At 41.5% G+C, this 23,066-nt stretch overlaps 1 protein-coding gene across 2 annotated transcripts in view; it reads left to right on the top strand.

Moving 5' to 3' along the window:
* Positions 1–23,066, top strand: part of GRM8 (glutamate metabotropic receptor 8) — a 572,661-nt gene that overhangs the window by 436,740 nt on the left and 112,855 nt on the right. For both annotated transcript variants that reach the window (XM_063134081.1, XM_063134079.1), the window contains exon 7: positions 14,959–15,095. In XM_063134081.1, the coding sequence (XP_062990151.1) occupies positions 14,959–15,095 (137 nt within the window). The remainder of the gene's footprint in view (positions 1–14,958; positions 15,096–23,066) is intronic.

Genomic DNA, 23,066 nt, shown 5'->3' with positions numbered 1-23,066 from the left:
CTGGTTTATCATGTAACTTTTGCGTCTCATCATTTTTGTACTTCAGTTATCAGTATTATTCAGCCAGATTGCCAAATTATTGGCCAAATTGATAAAACTGCATTGTGCATAGGCTAAGTAATAGGGGTGTGCAAAGTGGGTCTTCTCTGCCTTGAAATTCAAGCTGGAGCTCCTTGGAGGTGTTTCTCTGCCTTGATTTCTGAGGTGGGTCCCTCTCTCTGCCTCGTCGAATTACCCATTGAAGACTGTTCAGTATTTGGGGAACTGGTGTTAACAGAAACGCTTACAGTTCCCTCAGTTTTTGAGATAAACACATGGAAATTGGCACTGTGACAGCTTTTAAAGAGGGCGTTAGGCATGCTACTTGTAGTGTGGATCCCTGTATTCAGTGATTTATAGGAAATTTTTTAAAGTCTTAACTCAAATGTCCTCTCTCAGGCACCTCTAGCTGGGGAGAAGGAAACGAAGCAGCAGGAAAGCTCTTAGTACAATAATAAATAAGTAAATATATTAATAAATGCCACAACAGCAGCAGACAGCTTGCCCAACCTCAGAGAGGACAGGAGGTTCAATGCCTTTTTATATATTGTAAGAGACTCAAAATTGGGTGGGGGACAGCGGGATCCTATTGTAGAATGTATTGCCTTGATTGTCATGGTCTCTAATCTCATAATAAATGCTTTCATCTTCCTTATTTCCCCCCTAGAGTTTCCCTGTGGATTTCACAATATCAAAATTCAAGGAGAATTTGGAAGTTCTGCTTGGGCAAAACATCCAAGAAATTTGGGCGGGGGATGTGAACAGTCTGAATATGACTCATGAAATTCCTTAAGAAGGTTTTGCACATCCTTGATGGTTACCACCACTCTTTAGTGTTTATTCAGCTTAAGGAGTAAAAGATGATTAGACACAGAAGTGGCAGAGATTCCTGCCCAAGTTAATTAGATGACAGGGAATGGGTAAAGGTCAGTGATAAACCATGAAGATTAGAGAGGGAAAGGGAGGAAGTGGACTGAAAATATTATTTATTTATTTATTTATTACATTTCTATACCACCCAATAGCCGGAGCTCTTTGGGCAGTTCACAAAAATTAAAACATTCAAAGTATAAAACAACAGTATAAAATCATAATATAAAATACAATATAAACGCTCAATCAGATAAAAACAGCAGCAATGCAAAATTACAAATTTAAAACACCAAGTTATAGACTGTTATAATGCTGGGAGAATAAAAAGGTCTTCACCTGGCGTCTAAAAGCATATAATGTAGGTGCCAAGTGAACCTCCTTAGGGAGCTCATTCCACAGCTGGGGTGCCACAGCAGAGAAGGCCCTCCTCCTGGTAGCCACCTGCCTCACTTCCTTTGGCAGGGGCTCGCAGAGAAGGACCCCTGAGGATGACCTTAGGGTCCAGGCAGGTACATATGGGAGGAGGCTAGGCTTGGGGCCAGTCTATCCTTTAGATAGCCTGGCCCCAAGCCGTTTAGGGCTTTAAATGTTAATTCCAGCACTTTGAATCGGGCCCGGACCTGGACTGGCAGCCAATGAAGCTGGAAAAGGACTGGCATGATGTGGTCTCATCGGCCAGTCCCTGTTAGTAACCGTGCTGCCCTGTTTTGTACCAGTTGAAGTTTCCGGACCTTTTTCAAAGGCAGCCCCACGTATTGCAGTAATCCAAATATCTATGGTGAATGTGTTCTTCTATGTTCCAGCTAATCATTTTCTTATTCTGAATTTACTGAAGTCACACAATGCATGATATAGTGAATTCCCCTTCCATAATTATTACATTACTACATTTGTTAAGGTTGCCTGGATAGTTATGAGAACTTAGACATGTGTCTAAACTAAGTTTGGAATAAACCCACCAAAGTCTATGCTAGACCTCAAAGCGACATTGCTAGTGCAACAGTCATGATGTTCTCAAGGAAAGATAACTCTGGTGATTTGGATGAAATGTAAATTAAAACATCTGGTAAAGAAGAAGAGAAAAACACCCTAGCAAAAGGTTGTGGTGATGGTGAATAAGCCCCAAAGGAAAAAAAAAAAGCAATTTGCAGAAATTGCCTGAAAGGGCATAGGCTTAGATCCTAACTAACACTCCAGTGGGACCATCCCCTCAGTGGCAGAAAAAGGGAGAGGCACATTGAACAAAGCTGAGGTTGTTGGACAACGCAGTTGAATGGATACAACCCAAGAGAAGAAAGAGGTTTATCTACATAAGATATCTCTAAAATCTCTCACCAAAAAACTGCAACTGGGAGCAGACTGAGGAGAATTATCCCTCTGTCACAGTCTGAAACTTTTGTGGGAATGTGGAGTGTGGGAAATAACGAGGCGGACACAAGATTGGGATTTAAACAGGGCCACATTTATTCATAGATCTGCAGAAAGGGAAAACCTAAGCTGGCATCTTCTCTAATCCGGCCTAATGCTGTGGTTTTATTGGGCGAGACATTCTCAGCCTGAGAGTGGTGCCTCAACGTTCGCCATCTCCCAGGCTTCCCCTTTCAGGGTAAGGAAGCCTTCCATGTCGACCGCTCCTCGGGGCTCCGAGTCGATGAGAAAGGTTGGCCTCAAAGGTAACCCTTATCACCGCCAGTTGGGCCGCAGGGCTGGGAGCTGGGGTGCCTCAGGAATTACCGATCACTGCAATGGTGCCTCTGAATGCTCACTGACCCTAACCCGCTCAAGATGCCCGCGCATACCAGCCTATCATCAAATGTGACCAAATTATTAACAACACCAAATCAACCTAATTATTTCTCCCTGCCTATCTTACAGTGTGAAGTAGGCGAAAAAACTCATAACCAATGAAAGATTATAAGCGAAAAATTCCTACTTGCCCCCCCCCCAAAGGGCAACCACCAAGCCCACACTGCCTACTGGGAGGGAGGGAGGGAGCTGCGTTTCCAAAAAGAGGAAGAGGGGAGAGGAGAGAGCCAATTTATGTGCTCGGATTCCCCCTCCCCTCTCCATTGGCGTCACTGGGAGGCTACATATGGCGTGCCTCCCTGCCTCTTCTCCCACCCCCACCCACAATGGCCTCCCCATGCCCAGGCTGTGCCAAGCATGGCAGTAAGGCATTTGTGTCTGGTGTGACCTTATCAAGTTCAACATAGTTGCTGATCACATTCAGTCTTGTCCCCAAGCAATTCATGACAGGACCTTGTGACCCAACAATGGAAGCTTCCGTTCAGTCCCAAGAGGAGTGTGTGACACATCTGAAATGTATCCATTCTGATAAGAAGGTCATAAGTGCTGTTACTGCCTAACCAGATTGGAGTCATGTGCGATGCTGCTGCACAGATGTTTGTGCAGCTTCTGTTAATACCACTTTAGCTCTCCCCTGCCAACCCCACAAGATATAGTGACATCTGATCCATTGTAGCAAGATGTGTTTCTAAATACGTAGCTCCAAAATTATGTTATTGTGAACAGTAGGGGCACCAATGAAGAAGAAAGGGAGAAAGAAGCTAGTATTGAGTCTTTTCAGTGTGCCCGGTCTGTTGCTCCATAACACCACATACACAATCTTGCACCTCTTCTCTTTTAAAGGCAAAGGGTGTCTGGTGCAATGATCATTAGTGTGAAATAGTGATATTGGAAGCTTGTCAAGGGTGACCATATTTTGGAAACCCAAAAGGAGGACAATGTGCACAGCCCCAAGGCGGCATTCCCATCCTGACATGACCGGCCCGCAAGGGGGCATGGCCTTGGTCACATGTCTGATTCTACTGCTCACAGTTAAGACAAACCTGTTCTACATAATAGGTTAATGTTAAAATCACTGAAATAAAGAACAAGTGAGACATTCAATGTATCTGAATGTACTTTCAATATATCTGTATTTTTAGTTGCTGTACAGATTTCTTTGTGGTAGTTATTATTTTCCATTTTTCTAAAGAAAATAGGTCCTGCATTAGGGAAAAAATAGTTAAAGAACACTGTAGTTAGGAGGGGGTACACCAGTGCTAGACTAAATGGGAAATACGCAATAAAAAGGTTAGGTAAAGAAAGATTAGAAAGGGAGGCTAAAATTGTAATCCCATGCAAGTTTAGGAAGAAAAAAAGTCCTACAACTCCCAGCATCCCACAAGCAGCAGGCATAGGATTGTGCCATAAACCAATTTCTACCCAAATACTAATACAAGGACTGGGAAAACATCTTAATATTATCAATGAAGTTTCCTTACAATTTCAACTTTTAGCACTCAGATTCATTTTCCCCCTATCCAATGCAGCCTCATGAAGTGAAATCCCATGCATGTCTAACCAGAAGCTAAGAACCTCACTGAGTTTAATAGGACTTATTCCCAGATAACTTGGGAATAGGATTGCAACCCCAGTGTGAAATATGTGACATTTCATTGTGTGTAGAATTCAGGCAGTTCAAAAGGTGAAGAAAGAAGAGATCAAATTATTAAGTAAACCTCCAGCTGGAGCCCTAGTTCTGAAATTCAGAACCAGGTCAATCCGGGGATTTCCACAATGTGGTCACTCTAACCTTGTCCCTATTTTGTCTGTGAAATATTGAAGAATATGGATTAATTTTCCTGTAGGCCCAAGGACCTTAGTCCAATAAGGAGCACTAGGTTTAAGCACTCAGTTTGAGTCCTGGCTGGCCCTGACTGATGCCATTTTATCTATTGGAAAGCCTTAACAACCATGAGTATGCCTGGATGTTTGAATATATGTTTAGGTGACTAATCCCTCTCAGGTAAACTTGAATATGAGTCCATAGAAATCTACTGTGTCTGTCATGGGCCTTGGAGATTCACACTTTCATAAGTATCCTGCATATTTCCTATGTCTTACAGACTAAATGCTATATAGAGTTGTATCTCAGGCCACCACACATACATTCTATAGTTCCCAGTGTCCAGATCAAACTGTGTGGGGTAACTAAAAGGAAAGTGGGAAGACATCACAGGGTTAGGAAGGATAGGAAGTAGTGAGGGTGGGAACCTGTTCAGACAACACACTCAGCCATGGTGGTTAAGCATTTTGAGCTAAACACTATGGCTTAGCGTGTCATGTAAACCATTCCTAACCATGGTGGCTACATAACCATAGTTTAAATATGCTCACTAACCATTTGCTGCAAAAGGGTTAGCAGCCTAACCATGGCTTAGTGTGTTGTCTGAACAGGCCCTGGAAGTAAGACTAGAAGCAAGTCAGATGAGTGAAGGGATGTGACAAAAAGTGAATGGTACAGATTAGACAGTGATGGGGGCAGTAATATGTGGGATTGATCTGAGGTGCTGAAGGAAGGGTGTTGAATGTTCGTTGGAGAAATAGACACACACACACACACACACACACACACACACACACACACACTGGCCTAATCTACATCAAGCAGAATATTGCACTATGAAAGTGGTATATAAAAGACAGGAGCCACACTACTGCTTTATAGCAGTATTGAAGTGCATTGACAACTGTTGGGGCACATTGACACATACCATATACCGCTTTCATACTGCTATATCCTGCTTGGTGTGGCTCCTGATTTTTATATACCACTTTCATGGTGCAATATCCTGCTTGGTGTAGATTAGGCCACACACACACTCACTCATCTTCCCTGTGCCACTTCTTACCTTATGGTATTAAATCCACGAGCACAGAAGATATGAATGAAATATTTTCCTTCAAATATTTTTTTCTTTTTAAATTAAGTCTCTGTGCACACCCACACATACTCACCAACTGCTTCCTGGGCTTTGTGTGTGCTAAGGATAAAGAGGGGCGCCATACCTAATAATAATGTACAGACTACTAGCTTTGTTCCTTGAAGGATTCTGTACTTAGTCCCCTTCACACAAGCCAATAAACGTTTGAGCACACAGGCAGTACAAATGGTAAATATTCCCTCTGCTGTGCACAAGTCCAAAAGTTCATGAGCAACATTTGCCATTGTTTAGAATTTCAGGCTGAGGTTCATGAGCAGAGTGTGGCTGTTCTGATAATGCAGAATAGTCACAGGTTGGCCCTGCTTGGCCCCTGAACTTGTGGTGTTCACCTGAAGTCCACAATGATTTGCATTGTTGCAGCAATGGTGTTTTATTATGCAAAGTGGCACTCTCTTTGAGAAACAGTATCTTGGATGAGCTCCGGCTTGTGTGACAGCTGTTATCTCTGTTGACATATTAGAGGTTGATTTTCAGCACTAAGCAGTGTTAAATGATGTTCCAGAGCTAGCCTGTATGGTGGCTTGAAATTTATTTAGGAACTTAACTTGAAACACGAATGTTGAAAGATCCCTTGTGAAGGGGAAGGAAAGGAAAACACATTGACTTAAGTGAAGCTTCTCTGGATGAATGGTAACCAGAGCTGAAGGTGGACTATGATTTGAGTTTATTTTTGTGTTCTGAAAAACATTTCTTTTTCAGAGGGTGGCTTGAGGGGGTCATAGTGAGGGTGGTAGGTGGATATGCAAACCAACAATTTTATGGTGTTGAAATCATTATTGAACTGTGAAAAGTGGACTGAAAAAAATGTTACTTCACTCTTTTGACTAACAAGGCATACTTCACACCTCTTGATGGGGGGTATTTCATTTCATTTTATTAGAATGTAAGCCTATGCGGCAGGGTCTTGCTATTTACTGTTTTACTCTGTACAGCACCATGTACACTGATGGTGCTATATAAATAAATAATAATAATAATAACATTGTTTCAAATGAGTCATTTTCTATGGTAAAAAAGAATACATTAAATATTTTAATCCCTTTTAAAGGACAGAGCAGGCCCAAAAGGAATTCAGAACCCATAATATAATTTCAACATTAATATTATCACAACACAAAACGTATATGAGTGCCAGCACAGTCCAGTCAAGAAATAATATAGTCCTATATCAAGGTACTATATTCATGTTCCCAGTACGGTACAATTGTCCGTTAAAGTTTGAATCAGTCCAATCTCTTTGTCTTGCCTTCTAATGCCTAAGATTTAGCTGTAAGGTTGCTGCAGCAAAAGTAAATGGAGTTCGCAGTGTAGAGCACAGCAATCCAGTTGTTTGAGTTCAGAAATTCACTTAAACTATGCCTAAAACACTGTAGATGTGTCAAGGGTTTAAAATTCTTCCCTTGAGTTTCTCAAAACACCACATTGCTCATATGTTACTGCATCACCTGGCAGGGTGTGCGACTCGCATGCTGTGCTAGTGGTAGGTGTGAATTGCTTTTAACACAGCAGGTTGTGCTTTGCCATTTTAAATTGACTCAAAGTTGCCAAGTCCTGGGTCTCCTTTTCAATGCTTCTCCTACTTCTTCCTTGATGGAAGAAAGGGAAGAGTATGTTTATTTAGCCTGCCAGGCTAATTTGGCAGTTTGGACACAATGTATTGGCCCCTCCCACCTCTTCACAGGTGTGGGAGTATGTGCATGAATGCACAGTTATGGATACATGCAATCCTATGCTCACTTGATCTGTCTTCGCCGCCATTAGCTACTCCTTCTAACCCAATGCCACACTAATTAATAGGCCTTTGTCTAAACTTGGAAAACTTTCCACTAGGTTACCGCATGTATCTTTCAGCCAGTCCCCATAGTGGGACAAAGAACAGCAACATGCACAAGGTCATCTGAGCTGTTACCTCCAATACAATACATATTACATGCTCCAGTGATGTTGTTTTTTAAATACCACTGTTGCTTCTTTTAAGAAAAAGCAGCTTCAGCAGGAAGCCATTTTCAGCAGAGCACTGGTGAGTGGATAGGTGTTTAACTCTTCCTGTGCTCATCATCTTCCATCTGCAAAGCCAGCCTTCAAGCTGTTCTGCCCGTGGGTTCCAGACATGTGTTTACTTCACAAACGCAAATCTGGGCCAGATCTACACCAAGCAAGATATAACGTGGTTTGAAAAAGGTATATGGAATGTGTCAATAGTTGTCAGTGCACTTCAATACCATTATAAAGCAGTAGTGTAGATCCTGCCCTCGAGCCTTGGGGAAAAGAAAATGTTTTGGGAGAAGTTGTGTGAGGGAAGGATTAAAGGGCGGGTGGTGGCGGTGGCATGGCAAGCATCTGATGGGAGCTGGATGTGAGTGAGAACGCCCATCCCTAAAATTGCCCCCCTCCCCAAATATGATTTTCTCAAGAAGAAGAAGCCAGTTGGACTAAAATACACATTTGCATGCAACATGCACTTTGGGCCTTAGCTACATGTTTTGATTCATTAGAATGGATGCTTCTTGATAACTACATGTTAATTTCAGTACACAATCACCAATGGGATTAACTTCATCAGAATTATAAAAGAAGGCTTAAATTCACAAAGGGACATTTCAGTTTACAAAGCACTGTAGCTGGTGTTGGATCAGAGATAAGGTAATGTTTTCCATTGATAAGCATACAATTTTCTCATTTAAGGCTGCTCTTCAATAAACCCATGGCCTATAAAGTTCTTTGAAAGCCCTGCAAATTAAAATGTCTTTTTAATGTTTTATTGATAATGCGAGTATTGCCTTATGATAACTTTGGGTATTAATATCTTCTCTCTCTCTCTCTTTCTCTCTCTCTCTCTCTCTCTCACACACACACACACACACACAAAAACACAGTGAAATTTTGCTTGTTACACTAAACAATAATCCATAGACAGTTCCTCTAATTACCAAGGATCAAGATGGTAAAAAAACAGTAACGATTTATTATCTGCCATTTCTAATCCATAAATTATTAGCTAAACCAAAACATCTTAGCTTTAATGGATTTGCTGCTTATGGAAGAGATTTTTCTGCATTAGTTCTACATTTCTTATTTGATGATAGCATGGTTACAAATAAATATGAAGTATTAATTATAAATTAGATTAGGGATTCAATACCATGTACTTTTATCTGGAAGTAAATGCCATATAATGCAATGGGGCTTACTTTTGAGTAAACATGCAAAGGATTGGACTGAATGTCTTTATATTTTTGCAATGTAGGCATGTGACCATGACATACCATATTGACTTGGAATTTTTTTGCAACAATTGAAGTGATTTAGGTAGGGACATTTCAGTATGATCCCTTGAGATTATAATGGACTAATCTTGTGAACGGCCCAGAGAGCTTCGGCTATTGGGCGGTATAAAAATGTAATAAATAAATAAATAAATTAAACATGTTTGGGTTTCTTTTTAATTTAAATCTAAGTATTAGGGTTTATTTGTTTTTTAAACACAGAATAGACTCTATGCATTAACTTTGGAGTATCATACATTTCCTTCTTCCAAGTTATTCAAAAACAACATTGAAATGCTGGAAAACTAGAAAATTCCACATCAAATTTGCCAGTGTGTCACTCCATTGTTACTAGTGAGAGATGAGTTTTAGCCAAGGAAGATGCAATCTTCTCAGGGTGGTTCCAAGACATTTTGCTATCTGAGGCAAGATCACATCTCTTCCCCCATTCCATCTGGACAAAAGCCAACTAGACTGACAAATTGTGAATGGTGAGGTCCCGGGAACTCACTTGCTGAGGGCAGCGTGGCCAATCCTCTTGCGGCTGAGCTGGCCCGGTGACCACTCAGCATTGCATGCGGCTGAAGCCTCCAAGAATTGCACTTTCCAGAGGCCTCAGATGTGTGCTTTCCCTCCCTCCCCCCTGCACCCTTCCAGGACTGAAAGGGCCTCTTAACACTTGTATTAAGAAACCATTTTGGCCCCAATAGGCAAGCGAGGGGGCAGGTGGAGGAAAGTGCACTTTTGGGGACTTTAGAAAGCGCACAATTTCCCCCGGCCTTGGTATGTCATGGCTGGGGCTTGCCATTAGTGTAGAAGGGGAAAAGCCTCCCCCTCCTTCCCACACCCATCAGGTCCTGAAACAGCCTCTTAACACAAGCATTAATAGGCCCTTTCAGGCTCCGATGGGTGTGGGGGGGGGCAGGAAAGCCTTAGGACCTTTAAGACCCCCATCAGTGGAGTAGGGAGGACTACCACAATATCCCCAGGGATGGGGAAATTGCATATTTTCCTTGCACCTGAGAAGACCAGAAAAATGTCTCCCTATCCACTTTCTCCACCCCATGCATACTTTTGTACACCTCTATCAGGTCTCCCTTTACTCACCTTTCCTCCGGGCTAAACATTCCCAGCTGTTGTAACCTTCCCTCACAGGGGAGCTGCTCCTGCCCCTTGATCATTTTAGTTGCCCTTTTCTGCACCTTTTTCCTTCTTAAAAAAATGTGTTATATTGACCAGTTCTCTGGTACAAAGGCTGATTTTAGGGACTTTTTCTTTTTTTAGAAGATCAGACATTTCATCATTTGGCCTGGTGATTTCTTAACTTCCAATTTGCCAATGAGATTGAGAATTTCATCTTTTGTCATCACTATTTGCCTCAGTTCCTAAGACTCTGTTCTTGAAAACATCAGTTCAGGCACAGGTATCTGTCCTACATCTTCTGCAGTGAAGACAGAGGAAAATTATTCATTCAGTTTCACCTCAATCACCTTATCCTCCTTTAGTTCTCCCATTGTCCTCCAACAGTCCAACTGTGGTGGTTTTCTGCTTCTGATATTTTTTAAAGAATTCTTTATTTCTGGTCTTGATGTTGTTAGAGATATGCTCCTCAAAATGTCTTTTTTTGAATCTCTTATTGTAGACTTGCCTCTCCTTCATGAACCCAGGTTTCCCCAAACCCAGTCCAACACTCTAACCACTATACCACAGTGGCTCTCTGCCTCATCTCCTAAATCCTCAAGTTTCTGAAGCAAAACTTTATCAATTGCAATTCAACAAGCCCGACAAGGAAGTGTCACAGGTTTTGCACACTTAACAGTGTACTGAAATTCTGCCACCAGAATCTTATAAAGCCATCAACTCCAAATAAGTATTTCTTGGATAGTGCTCTCCAAAGCATATTTTCTTTGTGCAGATTTTAATAGCTGTTGGCGGATAATTATTTTCTATTTTAGATTACATATTGTTTGAAAATGTTCTTCTGTTTGTGGGTTTGCCTTGATAATAGCTCCATTTATCAGTGAACTGGATATACTGATGGGTGTACTTTAATCTGCCAGCATAACAGTCTCAAATTAGAATGCTTTAGTTCCACTTAATTGTTGAGCATTCTTTCTTTGGCTTTCTGTCTTAAAAGTAAGCTCTAAATGTTTCATCAGCTTCTTTTTTCATTTAAACCTATTGTATCTCTCACAATTAAATGTCTAATAGAGGCAAACACCCCCCTATTTTCTTTAAGACCCACTTCTGCCTTTTTAGCTTCCAAGTACCATACATTCATACAGGTGTCTTTCCTTTTCTATTTTATCCACCACTGTAATTTAATTTATTTGCATCAAACAATTTTGTGGTTCCATTTAACAGGTAATTAAAAAGGAAAGCAATTGGTGGTGGTGGTGGGGAAACCTTGGCGCTGAAAACTTTGATAGAAATCCATGATAATGACAGGTGAGACTATAAACCACAGCCGGCTCTTAATATGGCTTCATTCATACCATTTTAATTTTAATCTGTGCATCACTCTGGAATCATTTATGCTGGTCCAAATGCATTCTTGCCTGCCCTATAAGGAATTATTTGCTATACCCTGAATTGAAATGAGGCTTTTGGCTTTTTGATGACAGTATTATGAGTAACAAACTTATGCATTAAAGTATTTGGAGGGATGATCACATGGAGTTTATTTCATCCTCAGGATACGCATAATGAGGGCCTATCTGTAACATCATTGAATTTTCTAAGCACATCGTGGAATGACACAACATGATGGAGAAGGGTATTATTTCCAGTTGTGGGAGATCACAAAGTTAATATGCAAAGGTAGTACAGAAATAGGCAGATACGGGATGACAGGTCTGAGAATGACTCAATAGAAATGCTCAAGGGATACTTGTACACCATCTAGTCAGCAACTTTGTGCAGAAATCTTTATAGTGAGATTGCAATTCTAATCATAACTGTACAAACTTTCCTTCCTGGCCTCCCACAGGATTCTGATAAAACAATATTGGTGTGCTAAAGCAACTACGTATATCTTTGCATGATATGTTACACAACTGTACTACTTTTTACTGATTGCTCTTGAAATGTCACAATTTAAATAAATATCACAATATTCTAGTATGGGTAATATTTAATTATTCAAGTTTGCTTTGAATAAACTTGACATAAAATTATTGGGTTGCATCCAGATTTAGTTGTAGACCCTGGAAATCAATGGGACTTAAGATAATCACTAAGACGTCTCATTGATTTCAATGGAACTGGTCTAAGTATGACTAAATCTGGATCCAGACCCCCTGTTTTTCACAATAAGTATCCAATTGTTTGGTTTGACTGTCTGGAAAGCCATATTACGTTCTTCATGATTCCATGTATATGGTTGTTTACAATACTTCTATTAAACACTGCTATTAAATATTCACATTTCTGATCTATGTGAAAAAAATATTTTTAACAAGTTAATCACACTGATTTTTGTAAACTGCCCAGAGAGCTTCAGCCATGGGCCCCCAGTACAGCATTCCAAGATTAGCCATGTACATGCAAGAGATAATCAACCATGGGTGTTTCCTGTTTTCTCCACACTGCATTGGAAACTGCCTAATTCCAAGTCAGATCATTGCTCAGTTTACCCCAGTATTGTCTACTACACTGAAGCCTTAGACCTAAGGATTATTCCAGGCAAATGGAGGGGGTCATCCCTGCCTGCTCCCAGTATCCCTTGTGTGTCATTTGGATGTCCAGGGATGATCCCAGGATGATCCTGGGGTATAGGCCTGGTCTAGCCATGGCCTGACTGGCAGCAGCAATCAATGGTTTCAGGTAGGACTGTTTCCCAGTCTTACCAGGAGATGCCAAGAATTGAACCTTGGGCTCTTTACATGCTGAGCAAATGCTGTAGCACTGTGCTACAGCTATTCATGGGGATGTCGAAAGGATCAGGTTTTGGGGTGGAGCTCAGCAGGTTTTCGCCAGCTCAGTCCCCTGGACACCAGCTCACAGATTCCTGAGCTGGCTCTACTCATCGTGCATCAAGTCAAACAATCTCAGTTTCCCATCTTTTCTTTTCTTTTTCTTTCTTTCTTTCTTTTCTCCCCCCCACCCTCGGATGCAGTTTTGAGCAAAATTATGGATGGGAATATTTATGGAAATCTCAATTAGTGCAAATTTGCAGCCATAAATAGTACAATTTGAAGAAAATGCAGGTTTAAATGGTCCTTTAGACCTGCAATGTTGTGCAAATTGCACTATTTATGGCTGCAAATTTGCGCTAATTGAGTTTTTAGTAAATATTCCCATCTGTGGATTTTTTTTGAAAAATTGCTGTTCATAGAGAGAAAAAAATGTTGCGAGCTCTGGCCAAAACGCCTGTGGACCAGCTGGCACTAGGATCAGGCAACCGGTGGGAGTCTGGCAAGCAGTGCGTGAGCAGGATGTGGGATACTTCACCCATTTGTCTCTTCAGAAACAGAAGATACTGAAGAAAGGAGGGAATGTTTCCCTTATGGTGCATATTTTTCTGCTCCTTGTACACATGCCTTCTTTGGATTCCAGTATCCAGTATATGTCACTTGCCATTTACAGGGTTAAGTGCTGGAAAGTATAGGAAGGCTTTGGGAAGCTCTAGGATGCATTTGTTACTGGACACTTTGGATGTGCAGTGCATAACACTTCAACACACTTCTATCCAAGCATCTAGCAGTATATTAATTAAATGCAGTGTCAGGATCTGCTGATAGATCGCTGATAGAATTTGACATGTTTTTCTTTCTCCCTCTAAAAAAAAGGTTACTTACCTCTACAGACTGCTGACCAATGCACTAATGTTAGGCACCTTTGCAGGTAAATCGATACATGTCCATCGTTGTCAGCTACTGCCTATATCTAATTTCCCTATGCCAGGTAATTCTCTAAAACATACACAATTTCTATTTCTCTAAGGCTGTAATTCAATGCCAGAGTCTCATTGAATTCAGTGAGGCTTCTTTATGAGGACACAAGCATAAGACTGTGAAACACAAATCAGGGGATATTAAGAAATATTCAAAACATCAGGAATCTGAAACATGATGATTGTACCTCTCTGGGGCCTTATGCTACTTCTATTTTACCTTGCCCTTCCTCCAAAGTGTTTAGACCAGCATTTTAGAAAAACAAAACCCTGTTTCACTTGGCTGCTAAAGTCAATGTACAAAACTGGAATTGGAGGCATGTCTAGACAGGGCTATAGCCCTGGTATCATCCCTGTGCATCCACATGACACACAGGGTTGCATTCAAATTCCCTAATCCCTTCCTGACTGAAGATGTCTGAAATTGTATCTGGAACAATATATGTAAAGTTTGTGTTCTGTCACTGCAGCATGTCATTCACCTTTACAAGACAATTAGATCAAGGGTCTGCTTGACAGAGTCCTCTAGGCCCAGTGTGACCAACAGAAGCAAACATTATTTGAACCTTGGGTATCTCCAGGTCATGAACACCCAATATTTTTTGGTCCTTTATCTGATAAGACCATGTTTAAGACTTACAGTCCAGCAGATCCTTAGTGATTTGCTGGGGAACAAAGGAATTCTATCAATAGTGTAAGTTACTGAACCTGCCTCTGTTTTCTGAAGGATGAAATACTCTTGAGGTTTCTTTCAGGTTTCTTCTCTTCACAGCAGTGCTGGAAATGATATGATTTGACTCCAGAAATGTGAAATGTGAGTTGTCACAGCATGTGTGTCACTGTGTAGGGGAAGATATGTGGCAGAAAGCTGATGCTTAGAACACAAGATATGACCTTATAAATAAGGAAGATTAGAGATAGAGCTGGTGATATATTAGTTGGTGATAGTTATGATGATGATCACATTTCATTGTGAGGCAGGATTGTCTCAGGGTCTTCTTTTCTAACCACAATCATTTTGATTTACAGAACATGCTGTGGTGTTTTCTTTTTAACTGAAATCACTTGGTAAGGGTTTTGTTTTGATCTTTTATAGGGAGTGCTGGAACACCTGTTATTTTCAATGAAAATGGAGATGCACCTGGACGTTATGATATCTTTCAATATCAACTAAACAACAGAAGTGCAGAATACAAAATGATTGGCCACTGGACAAACCAACTTCATCTAAGTGTAAGTGTGTGCAGTGCTGTTCTCTAATTGTACTGTTTAGGAGCACAAAATGCTCTATACGACTGTTTTCTCAGACTTTCTAAATTCCTTTAAACTGCATTTCAGCATATATCCAAACTAAATTAATACAACCCCACTCAAAGCTTCAGATGCATGTGATCCAGGTGGAGAGGCCAGGACACTGGTTTTCAAACGGTGCTCCATGAAACTATGGGGTGTTCCTTGGAAGGCGGCTGGACATGTTCAGTGTATTGGTGGACATAAAATAATGGTCAATAAGGTTTCCTGAAAGACATATTCCCCAACACTACTTATCTTCCCTGGCAGTGTGCACATATATTAGGTCTGTTTTACATTTTGTTCACACAGGTCAGTGGAGGAGCCCACAAGACTGTCCACTGCCCTGCAAAAATTGAAAGTGCAACTAAAACAGTTCCCAGACTCCTTCCCAATGTGCAGAGGTTCCATAGCAAATGCTCAGGTGGTAGTTGATAGTCCAAATGATATGGAACATATTCCCTGAAAGTAGAACTTTTGAAAAATACTGACCTAAGGGATAGAGCATAGGTAGGATAGAGCCTTGATGATGCAGCAGGGTCTTCCATGCATAGAACATTCTTCTTCCATGGAAGAAGAAACTATTCAAAGAAAAGGATACCTCATTAAGGCAATTTGTTAATTGTAAAAACAAAAAAACAAAGATGTATTTGAACTGGCTATTTCTCTTTTCAAATTAAAAAAAAATCAAATTAAGGAGTATGTAAATATCTGATTAAGGTGTGCACACCTGAAGGATTGGATTTATCATTATGTATGTCCTGGCAGGCAAAAAAGGCTTCATACAGCTCTGGTTTGTGGTATAACAGGACCATGATAAACAATAACCGAAAGAACAGTGTAAGTATTTACAAATGATTGTCCCTCTGAGACTACTTTACAGTAATTATCAGTGTGGTACCAACAATAATGCATATAATAGCTTCCCATTTCCAGCTGCTGCAGTGATGAACCACCTTACCATATCTGCTGTTCACTTGCTATTGCTTCTTGGCAAGAGGCCACCCAACTCTTTCATGGGTACAAACAAAAAGCTGTGGTCTTTGGCTCGGAAACCAGAATTAGTTCCTCCTCCTTCTTGTGGACTTCAGGACACAAGAACAATGTCGTAAAGAAAAGTGGTTTGGGTATGAGGAGGAAGTGCTGAGCAGTTTCAGGATGCATTTTCAGACTGAAAACCTTGCAATAGAGGTGAACTAAACATAGCCACTATTTTCTGAGGAATTCCACATTCCATGTCCTCCTATGATTTAATATGAAATAGCATAAATAGCATATATCCATGTGAATTTGCACCAAATGCTTGCTTACAGTTTTACTTGTATGTAAGATTGATTGAACTGCAGCTTTTTTAGTTGTGTAATCGTTGTTTTTTTCACATAATCTCAGTGCAGATGTGGTGAATAGGCATTATATCCTATGAAACAGAAGATGCTACTGAAATATGAGCCCCTATATGCTTTTTATTTCAGTTCAATTCATTTTTGATCAGGATTTACCCAGTTCGCACCTTTTGGAACAAACACAGACTCAGATGCAATCTGGGATCAAAGTCATTCATTTTTGAACTTACAGTGTAATTCACAGGGCCCCCAAATTGCAGTCAGCAGCATGTATACATTTGAAAAATGCCCATGAAAGCATGCATACTTTTGAGAAATGCACACAAATATGCTTTAATCAATTAGAGAAGACTGTATATAAGAATGCATATCTGCATATAATGGATGCATACATTTGGAAAAAAATGTGCATGGAAAGATGCACTGTCCGAACGAGCTTCAAGATGGAATTTGGAGAACTTTGGCGAGCTTGGGTTTTGTTGATTCTCCCATCCGTATCTGCATACTCATGGGTTGAAGGCATCAGGAGATCCTACAACTCATAGGTTGTAGATATTAAGAGACACAATGTGGTAAGCTTGGATTGGGGAATTTTGCTTTCTCTCTCTCTCTCTCTCTCTCTCTCTCTCTCTCTCTCTCTCTCTCTCTCTCTCTCTCTCTCTCTCACACACACACACACACACACACACACACACACACACACACACTGTTCTTCACCAAAAGGACCGAGAGCTGCTGACACCTCCCAACCATCTCAATATTGGCTCTCTTCCTCCTTCTCTCTCTCTCTCTCTCTTTCCAGTAAATGCTCAATAGCTTTAACATGGTGTTTGTTTTAGTGATGTGGGCTACCAGAGGAGGTTTCTGGGGTGGGGAGTCAGGAGACATGCTGCTCCTCATGTGTAAGGTGGTTGTAGAGGGGGGCAGAGGAGAACACATGAGCAATCAGCCAAATAGCTACACAGGGGGAGGAGCCCAAGAGTCAAAGAGCAACATGATTGGCTAGTTTCAGTGTTGCACTGCAGAGGAGGGGAAACTAATTATGAAGGTGCAAAAGGGACAGAGCACCATGGACCTGTGCTGGGAGATATTGCAGCACTTAATGCACAGAACGGTGTCAGTGACAAGAACAATATCCATCCCAATACAAGGGCCAAGTGAGCCTGACAGAATTTGCCTGCCTTGTAATTTAGTGACTGACTGATGATACCTTGCTTGAACAACATGAAGGGGATGGGGAGGAGACAGCCCCCAAAAGAGCTCCACCTAGGTTTGGTGCACAGCATCACTCCTTGATTAGGGGGTTCGGGTACAGAAGAGGCCCCCACAGCCTGGGAAAGGTCTCCATGTAGCTTCAGTGGTGGTGCCTGGAGCCCAAGTGACTCCAGCATAAAAAAACACATATTTATTTCATTGCATTGCATTTATATACTGCCCAATAGCCAAAGCTGCCTAGGGAGTTCACAAAAATTAAAACCACAAGTCTGAAATATAAAATATGGAAATAGCAAAGATCGCTGAAATAATTGTGTTTTAATGGCATATTTTTAGTTTTCAGACAGAGAGAGATTTTCTTGGGCAGCTATTTTGTGTACTTATTTCTGGTCTATTGACCACAATAAAGATGATAACATAGTTGTAATGATAAAATGGAATATTTTTGTGTATGCTGTCCTGAACTCCTTAGAACAAAGAGTGGAATTAGATGTAATAAATAAATATGCTTGTTTTGTTTCTGTTTTTATGTTAATTACTGTTTAGCACAATCCTATCTGTGTATAGTAGGCGTGTGCAAAGTGGGTCTTCTCTGCCTCGAAATCTGATCTGGAGCTCCATAGAGGTGATTCCCTGCCTCGATTTCAGAGCCCCTCCCCTCTCGCCACCTCGTCAAATTACCCTCAAAGAAGCATTCAGTATTCGGGTAACTGGTATTAACAGAAATGCTTACAGCTCCCTGTTGTTTAAAGATAAAGAGATAAAACTTGGTACAGTAATAGCTCTTAAGGAGCGCTTTAGCCCCACCAAGTTTGAATCAAATTCACTCATGCTTTAATTTTATGGAAATTTTTAAATGCTTACATCTGCGTAACTTTTATAGTTGGATGAAGCATGACAAGGTGATAGCTCTTAAGGAGGGCTTTAGCTCCACCAAGTTTGAATTAGATTGGTTTATGTTTTGTTTTTTAAGGTTGTTTTTTTTTAAATAATAATAATAACAACAACAACAACAACAATCCCCATTCCAGCATTCTCCAACCTGGTACACTCCAGATCTATTGGACTGACCCCCTCCTGCACCTAGCCACTTTCCCTCCTTATTGTTTACTACAACTTTATTAGATTGTAAGCCTATGCGGCAGGGTCTTGCTATTTACTATGTAATCTGTACAGCACCATGTACATTGATGGTGCTATATAAATAATAATAATAATAATAATAATAATAATAATAATAATAATGAAATAAAGAGCCTGCCTGTGCCTTACTCAGGCATAGAAGCTTTCTCACTCACCAGCCATCCCAGCAGCACTTTCACATTGTGGAAATGGGATGATTGACTTCTATGAGTCCAAGCAGAAACATGCTCCCTTTCATCAGCCACCAGTTACTGTTTCCCACTTCCCTGAACACTGCAATTGGAGGAGAAAACCACTGGGGCTATTCCTGTTGGTTAGCCACAGAAGTCAATATCAAAGCTACCCCTCACGCCACGCAGCGTCTTCCAAATATGGAGATACACACATACATACAGCAGCAGCAGCAGCTGCTTTAGAAGACTTTAGAAGACTTTAGAAGCTCCGATTGGGCACGCCTCCTCTCTGAGAGTATTCGGTGGGTTTGGAAGCAGCCAATCTCTGCTCTGGAAGGTTGAATGCTCCATGGATTTTCACGGTTACCAGATCATTCTGGGGCAGAGTGCACACTCCTAGTGTTTAGTCAAAAGTAAGTACTGGCTTACTCCCAATAGGTATCTATGTTGAAGTAAGTCCCGTTTAGTTCAATAGGATTTACTCCTAATTTAGTGGGTCTTGGATTGCAGCCCTAATGTTAAGCCTCTAATATTTTGGATATCCAGTAATCTTCCTAAGCAATCATCTGCTCTGGAAATCAAAGATACCTATCCCTAATAGAATTCTAGAGTCAAGTGGAATCACTCCTTCTAATAGTGAACTCATGTGGGGAGCTAGAATGGACCAGTGAAAAACAAAAGGATGGTATCCACATGCTCAAAATTCTTTATTAAAAACAACAACCAAGGAAACAACTCCTCCCCACCTCATTAATAGTTCAATGATGACTGAGCATAATCAGTAGCCATATAATTTTTATCGATAGCCCAGGTACTGCAGTCCATGCATTGGTAACCTCATCTTTAAATTACTCTAATGCACTTTATATGGAGTTACTTTTATGCTTGCTCCAGAAACTGCAACTAGTGCAAAATGTGGCAGACAGGAGTGAAACACCTGGCCATTCACATTTTGCACCGGTGTTGAATTAACTGCACTGGTTGCCTATTAGCCACTAAGCCAAGTTCAAGTTCTTGTTACTGGCATATAAAGTCATGAACCATTGGTTACTAGGTTACCTGTCATATCACCTTCCCAGATATAGGCCTGTGAAATCGATGAGATCCTTGGAAGTAGGGGTGTGCACGGATCCCCCAATCCGCTTCATGGCCCGATCCGGAAAATCCGGATCAGGCTCGATCCTCTTCGTGATGCTCCGCCCGTCTCCCGCTCTGCTCCGCGGAGCGAGATCCGGCTTCGCCGCCGTCACTTTATGGACGGTGGTGGTGGTGGTGGTGGCGGTGCAAGAGAAACCACCCACCCACCCCGCCCCCTTACCTTCCTCCATCACGGGATTCAATTGAGGCCCCGGTTGAAGCCGGAAGAGGCCTCGGCCTTCACTTCCAGCTTCAACCGGGGCCTCAATTGAAGCCGGCGGCAGAGGAAGGTAAGTGTCCCTCCTCCCTGCTCCCTTACCTGGTGCCGGCGCCGCTGCATGGATGGCGGCGCCGGCAGCACCAGGTAGGCCAGGCCCCTGCCCTGGCCCCAGCCCCCGCCCCCTTACCTTCCTCCCTTACCTTCCTCCATCGCGGGCTTCAATTGAGGCCCCGGTTGAAGCCGGAAGAGGCCTCGGCCTTCACTTCCGGCTTCAACCGGGGCCTCAATTGAAGCTGGCGACAGAGGAAGGTAAGCGTCCCTCCTCCCTTACCTGGTGCTGTCACTACCGCATGGATGGCGGCGCCGGCGGCGCCAGATTAGTCCCCCTCCCCCCCACTTACCTTCAGGCGAAGCTCCGGATTTACGCAATCCTCTTCGCCTCGATCCGCAGCCCCCCTGACTCTCTTCGCCTCTGCCTTAAGGGTAGGCGAAGCCCCCCACTCCGCTCCTGCTTTTCTTGTTCAAGGAGAAGCGGAGCACATCCCTACTTGGAAGAGGCCTTGCTGACTCGACCATGACCTGTAGATTGCCACCTAATGGGAAACCAGAAACAAGCCTTCTCTGTGGTGGCACCAACTGTGTCATGGTATAGGCAGTAGTTGATTGATTCTGCTGCTCAATTTGTTAATAGTTTTGTATTTTAATCTTGTGTGCTAAACCGGTACTAGATATCTTTTTAGTTACAGTAAGTGGTCTATAAATTGCTGCTGCTGATGATGATGATAATAATGCTGCTGCTAATAATAATGTCCCAATTCTGGGTTCTTTATAACTCACTCAACACATTTGTTGTTTGTTTATAACACATGTTGTTCATTGTAAAATTTATCACATGATGGAATTGAAGCAAAACCTTTTTGCCCTTGGGCCACTTTAATCTCATTTATGTCAGTGTTATTAAGAGCCTGCTTCCATGACCTGGTGAAACCCAAGCGCTTGGGTGCAAGCCAAATTTAGTCTCAGTGATCCCAATAGATGTAAATTGCCTTCTTTTAACAAGGTAGTGGATCAAAATGTTGTCTGTGGCTAGAAAGAGTATAAATTGTCTTGTTTCAGCAAGGTTGAACTTGTAGATCAACTGCATGCTACAGTTTAAGAGGTTCGTGGATTACAATGTAAGGTGCAATCCTGTGATTAGACAGAAAAAAGCCTCACAACTCCCACTGTTCCCCAGCCAGCATAGAGAATCGGTGTGGAGTAGTTGCTTAGATACTAGGGGTGAAATCCTGTACCTACTTTCCTGGGAGTAAGTCCCAATGATCTCAATGGGGCTTACTTCTGAGTAGACATGCATAGCATTTCATGATAAGATCTTGGTTCAAATTTTCCTTTTCCCATGAACTTACTAGGTGGTCATGGGCAAACCACTCTTTCACAGCCTTATCCCCCATCTACAATATGGGGAAATACTGACCTACCTTACTTAAGGATTACAAGATCATGTATGTTGGGTGCATATACGTGTGTAAAGGATGTGCCCAGGCACACCCCAATGATGTCTCAAGAAATAAGCGCCAAATTGAGGGGGCATTTCTCCCCCACACACACCTGCAGTGGCCTTCTCGTGGTCAGGAAAGCCAAATGCAGACTAGGGCATCAGTGTGTACAGTTTTAAATAGATAAATGAACAAAAATATTGTCCTTTATGACTGAGTATTCAATAAATGTTCACCTTCTTTAAAAAAAATAGAAAATAAAATTCCCTGGGTGCACACCCTAAAGAAATATGCTGTGCACGCCTATTGTTGGGTGCCTTGAACAATCAATAGCACTAATAAAAATGTTAAGTGATTATTACTACTACAATTATTTTAATACCCTTTTAAAAGTGTATGTTTATAAATATCAGAGTAATATAATTAATATATTAGCATGAACATTGCATTTCCCTAAAGTCTGCAGTTTGGGATGTGGTTCCACCCACTGCTGGCATGTGGACCCTGATGTGCTTACCAGTGCGCATGTGGCTCTTGAGCTGAAAAAGGTAGATCACCCTTGCTCTAGAGGTTCACAGCCTTGGATTTCAAGCCACATGTAAGATGATACTTTGCAATTTAGAGTGCAGGACAATTTATTACAATCCAGTTCTTTCCTTCTCTTCCATTAATGTGCTGACATCACATCTGTTTCTCAATGTGCATCTCACATCATTTATTTCTTTGAAACATTTTCCATTGGCTTTTCCAACTCAGAAAGTGAGGGCTCTAATTGACATACAGTGTTATGGAAAACACCCAAATTCTCTTAAAACCGTACAACAATAGTCTAAGGATATACAGAGATATATATTCCAGGGATGAAGACAGACAAAGAATCTAAAATATAGATGTACAATTATTCCTGTGTTTACCCAGAAAGGGACTTGATCTTTGGCATGTGCTCCATAAAAGTACATACAAAACACTCACAGAGTCTCCACAAATTCTCTTAAAACCGTACAACAATAGTCTAAGGATATACAGAGATATGTATTCCAGGGATGAAGACAGACAAAGAATCTAAAATATAGATGTACAATTATTCCTGTGTTTACCCAGAAAGGGACTTGATCTTTGGCATGTGCTCCATAAAAGTACATACAAAACACTCACAGAGTCTCCACAAAACTTATGCAGGGCAGGGG

This window comes from Elgaria multicarinata, chromosome 9 (genome assembly GCF_023053635.1).
Source record: "Elgaria multicarinata webbii isolate HBS135686 ecotype San Diego chromosome 9, rElgMul1.1.pri, whole genome shotgun sequence".
NCBI lineage: Eukaryota > Metazoa > Chordata > Lepidosauria > Squamata > Anguidae > Elgaria > Elgaria multicarinata.
This window is presented reverse-complemented; position numbering and strand designations above follow the sequence as displayed.